This window comes from Hermetia illucens, chromosome 1 (assembly GCF_905115235.1).
Source record: "Hermetia illucens chromosome 1, iHerIll2.2.curated.20191125, whole genome shotgun sequence".
NCBI lineage: Eukaryota > Metazoa > Arthropoda > Insecta > Diptera > Stratiomyidae > Hermetia > Hermetia illucens.
Genome location: NC_051849.1, coordinates 23,081,507 through 23,086,633, shown reverse-complemented (window position 1 = coordinate 23,086,633; position 5,127 = coordinate 23,081,507). Strand labels below are relative to the sequence as shown.

At 36.4% G+C, this 5,127-nt stretch overlaps 1 protein-coding gene across 1 annotated transcript; it reads left to right on the top strand.

Moving 5' to 3' along the window:
- Nucleotides 1–1,624: 1,624 nt before the first annotated feature.
- On the top strand, nt 1,625–2,333 carry LOC119646825 (B-cell receptor-associated protein 31-like). The gene is made up of 3 exons (XM_038047444.1): nt 1,625–1,878; nt 1,916–2,118; nt 2,330–2,333. The coding sequence occupies exons 1-3, from the start codon at nt 1,786–1,788 to the stop codon at nt 2,331–2,333; spliced, it is 300 nt and encodes a 99-aa protein (XP_037903372.1). The 5' UTR covers nt 1,625–1,785.
- Nucleotides 2,334–5,127: the final 2,794 nt, after the last annotated feature.

The window sequence follows — 5,127 nt, the reverse complement described above, 5'->3', positions numbered from 1 at the left end:
TGTTCTCATTTGACCAGTGCGATTTGATGTTTTTAGTTCTTTGTTCTTTGGCTCTGATGTTACCCCCATGTACTTCGTCTTGTCTTCATTAATGTACAGCCCAAGATCTCGCGCTAATTACCGCCCGCCCGATCTGGATGAAGGTAGACTATACATCCCGATCTTGAATGGTATCAAGAGTGATCCTTCTGCTTTTATCTGGCCTCGCACATTGGTCAGGGTCAGCCCAGTCAGCCAATTTCTTCTCTCATGGCCGTGTACAGATGTACCCTTGCTATACTGCCATGGAAAGGACCAATCTACAAACGATGGTATTCGAACTGGACCAGAAGGGTCCGAAGATGCTCAACGACATACAAAATATGATGCTCCATTTTACCTCGATAGATTGAAATTTAATCATATCAGGAAACTGCAGAGCATCATCTCCATTTTGAGAGCGAAGAGCAATGATGATCTTCGATTCATACAAAATAGATCAAATTGCAGCGTCTTCGGTGCGCTTTTCGACAATGGAACTGGGCGCGGAGGATATTGCGGACAGTGGCGGAATCAAATATAGAAGCTCGCACTGGCGAAAGGACTACAGAGTATGTATGATAAATCCTATCTGCTAGCAACTTCTCCTTTATTTATGGAACAAGCGGAAAAACGGAACTGTTAAGTGGTGAAATCGAAATGTGTAAAAAGCTAAAACTGAGACAAAATATGAGTTCTATGTCTCTCACTTATTTCGTATTCGGAATGTGCAATGAGAGTTAAAGTGTCTCCGACTCATTGATTATCAATGCGCAATCGGATGAAAACTATGTAATAATTGTCATGGAAGAGGTTTAGTTAAACGTGTAGGACGAGCATGGTAACACGCAATTAGTAGACGTACTAACTTGTTGCCATAGCTTGCAATCCTACACAAATGAGAAAATTGGGAACAGATCTCGACGGAGATCTTCCAATAATACATGTGTGTAGTGAATATGTGTGTGTGAAAACAGGTTTAGCTTGAAACCCTTCCACTTGTCCAGTTTTACGCTTTAAGATAAGAAAGGATCTCAATCGGAGATACGCCGTGAAAGAGTTGAATAGAAGAAGATATAGAAGAGTGTAGATCTTGAGAAATAAAGACAAAGTGACGGAATTATTTTGTGTTCCTTTTTATATTTGTGCGTTTAATTACTTTACATTTGGTCCTTCGAGCCGGATATATCGCATCAGCAATAAAAAATCGTGTAACTAAATTAATTGATAAAAGTCAATGAGGTGTCGGTTGCGGTTAAATAATTGTTGAATGTTGTGTATTGAATAAATTTCGTGAATTCCTAAATTTCGTCGGAAATTTACTTTCATGTTGGGAACTGACCAAGTCTTGTAATTTGTTGTCTCGGGCGTGCCGTGCCAAATTCGAAGACGACAGAAAATTACGAAAGGACGGCGTGCGAAACTGCTGCCGCGGATTGTGAAATAGCGTGACAACTGCAATTATGCCCCTATCGTTGCAGCCTCGGAACTGTCATGGGCTAAAATCAGTGATGGAAGTGATTTTGCAATGAAAAAACAGTCTCATCGAAAATTTTACTGTGAAGATTGACGCGCAAGAGGCGTCTTCCGTATCTATGGTGGATATCTTTCGTGGCCGAGGAACGCGTAGTCTTGTTGCGAAGTTGTGCAGCGCTATAAAAGTAGTTGTGTCCCAGCACCGTGTTTGTTTCAGTTTACCGTGAGTGTTATCCCCAGGCCGTTAGTCCGTAAATTTTTGTGAAACCCATTGAAATTGGAAGTTAAAAGATGAGTCTCGTCTGGACTTTGATCGCGACCTTCCTTTATGCCGAAATCGGCGTAGTTTTGTTGCTCGTTTTGCCCATCACGATAGCAACGATTGCTTAGATTGCGGTTTCTAGCAATGTTAGGTCGGCAGGCGCATGCATATTTCTTGCTTTTGGTCGGCATCTGGATTCTATTTCTGTCGTTAGTGATCCGCCGGTTGGTGACCTTGATTTCCACCCAAGCGACGCTTCTCGCCCAGGCAGAGGTCTCCATGAAGCAAGCCCAGAGTGCCACCACCGCTGCTCGCAGTCTCTTCGAACAGAAAGCAAAGTCGAGTGACGCAGAAGAGGTCAAGTCAGAGGCAGCAGAAGAGCATACATATGTGTCTATGGTGTTTTGTTTCTCTCGCGGCCTGATGTCCGTGGGAGGATGGACGATACCAATTTGGAAAACCCGGAAAACAAAATGATTTCAGGAAGTGTATAGTCGACAAAGTGGTCAACAACAATTTAAATTTAATTTACTTTTTAGTTGGAATGTTTCAACGATTAAATTATATTTCCAGATAGGCAACTATTATTTGCTTGCGTGTGTGTATCAACTCATTTTAGCAGAAGAGGAGGAGCTACAACCGAACGATATATTGATTGTGAAATTGCCAAGAATCGTGCTGTCTAATAAAAGTAGGCTGAATCGTGCGAGATTTTGTTGGTGCCAATTTTCTCGCAGATCGCATTTGTGGTGAAGTTCCTTCCGCTATATTGGATCCTTGCAGCGGCAACGGACTAAAAAAAAAAAGGGGGTTCTGTGTTCAGGTCGTTCTCTCCTTTATGTATATATTGTTGATGTATGTTGACTCCTGTTAATTTTTTGTTCGACGTCGTATGATTTTGTGAATTTTTAGAAGAAAATAGATTAACAGGAGTAACTGCTTCAAAATATCGTTTTCGACTGGATGGTAACCAACCATACAAATACAGAATTGAATAACAATAGGATTCCACATATTTAGATATCAACCCAGTTTTATTTAATTCTTGTTTAAGTAGAGAGAACGATGCTGGATACTAACTTCAACTGATAATTTTCCTCTCAATTAACCTTGATATCTGTTTATATGCACACAAGCACCATAGTACGTTGTTGATGCATCCAAAAATCAAATCAATGCAAATTAAAGCAACAATTTCGAACACATTCAACCCAAATAATCTATTAATCTATACATTTTATCCCTATTTGTTTCATATTTCCATATTTGGTGCATGGAATATTTATCATTAAAGATGTTGGTGCCAATAATCCCATTGGATCAGATATCATTGAGATCTTACTTAACACCTTTCTGTTGATCATGGTAATAACAATTAGGAAAGCCAAAATACTCATGCAAGACATTCCATGATGGCGCCAAGTACTTTTGGATGACTTTTTGATTTAAAATCCCATATGTGAAATGCTCTTTACTATTTCATAAGAGTTCAAAAATCACTAGCGTAATTCAAGTTTCTTTGGAATACTTTTTATTTTATTTTTTGTTTTTGCTAATTGCTCCATGAATATGCTTGTGCTGGTAAATCGTCTATATAAGGACAAGAAATTATAATTTGCAGTTCTAGGGGGCATTTCTTTTTATTTGAATTGCACGCGGTTGTAAACATAATTCAATAATTCAAAAATGTTAGGCCTAATGGCAAATAATTATTCAATGACTACTAGATGAAATTCAGGATGCATTAAAACCACCCTTCGGTCTAATTGCTGCTGAAAGGTGCGATACTCTACGATGTCGCAAAGGATAGCTAGTAATACCACTTTGATACGATGCTAATCGCATCCGTTTTAAATTTAAATATTTCATTATTCATTCTAAATAACGTATATTCAATTCAATATTTGGTGGCAATCTTTGTTCTAATCTCAGCTGTTGAGTTGGTGATTCTTCTCCAAATCAAACTGGCTCTTTGTGGTCAAAGAATATTGTGAAACGCTTGGGCAGACTCCCCATGAGCTTTAAAATAGCAAAGTCTTGATTACTTGAACAACATTAAACATTTACTTTGTTGAACATCACTTACATGTACAAATTTTCCTTACGTTGTATAAGTCTTAATTATGTTCATAAAAAATTCTGCATTGTGCCTTTGTCAAGATTCTGCTCACACCAATTTTCCATAAGTGAGCAATAGTGTATGAAAGAATGTCAACCTTTATTATACAAAAGAATTTGAATAACTGGCGAATGAGGAACGGAATAGGAGAAGTCAATTTGTGTTTGCAATATTCGCGAATCTCATTTGTTTACATGATTAAGTTTGATAACTTATACACAAATTGCTGTGAGTCAACTTTATACTATAGACGGTTTGGATGGTTTGGATACATTTCATAATTCTAAAGACTAGGAATCTCCTGAAGGTGGTTCTGTAATTAATCAATTATTTTTTTTCTTTTCGTTGAAATAATGCTGAACAGTAGATCTGCCTTCGTTGGTTCTCAGAAAAGTTTTCTAAGGAATAATTTTATTTGATTATTCTTTTATTAAATTCAGTTAAAACTTCTAATTGATTTCTTTTAGTGCCTTAACATAATGAAGTGTTATTAATTAAGCAGATAATAATTTGAAGTCTAACTCATGATCTGAAGATTTCATTATGTTTGGCTAATATGATTCCATTGAGTCGAATAAAATTCGAAGTATTGCAAAAATATATTTATATTAATAACATAGTGGGACTTTGAATATTTCTAATCCTGAACAAAGGTACGAATATTCTACAAGCACAAGGCGAATCCAGCTGATTATATTAGTAGAGGTTCCCAATAAAGAGAATTAAAAATAAGTGTGGTAGAATGGTCCAGATTTTTTTGAAAGACTTTTCAGAGTCTTGGATTTTACATAAAGTGGTAAAATTTCGCAAAAGAAAAGTTGATTCACACTGAAAAAAAGTAGTTCAAGTTCAACAAAATTCAAATTGATAATTTAGAGTTTTTAAAGAAGTACTCTTCCTTTTCAAAGACAAAAGGGATTCTAGTTTACATTTTGAGATTTTTCATAGCTTTGAAAATGTCGATTTAATAATTTAATTTTGAGCAAGCTAAGAATCGTGGAAGTGAAACTAATAAAATACATGCAACAACAATTATTTTCGAACGTATTAAGTGAATTAGAAAAAGGAAAAGATCTTAAAGCATTCTTTTTTACTTCTTTGTGATCAGAATAAAACAGTTAGAGTTGAAGGAAAGATATATGATTATATAGAGAATTTAAAGTTGAACTTACAATCAAATCATGGGCAATTTGCTTGAAATCATGTAAGACCAAGTAGGATTTCCTCGGTTATGAATGTAAATCATCAAATT

What these genes read in the sequence shown, in the direction of transcription:
- LOC119646825 (XM_038047444.1), top strand. Translation starts at nt 1,786, where the DNA reads ATGAGTCTCGTCTGGACTTTGATCGCGACCTTCCTTTATGCCGAAATC. An exon ending in CCATCACGATAGCAACGATT is followed by an intron (nt 1,879 to 1,915) that starts GCTTAGATTGCG and finishes TTAGGTCGGCAG; the next exon opens with GCGCATGCATATTTCTTGCT.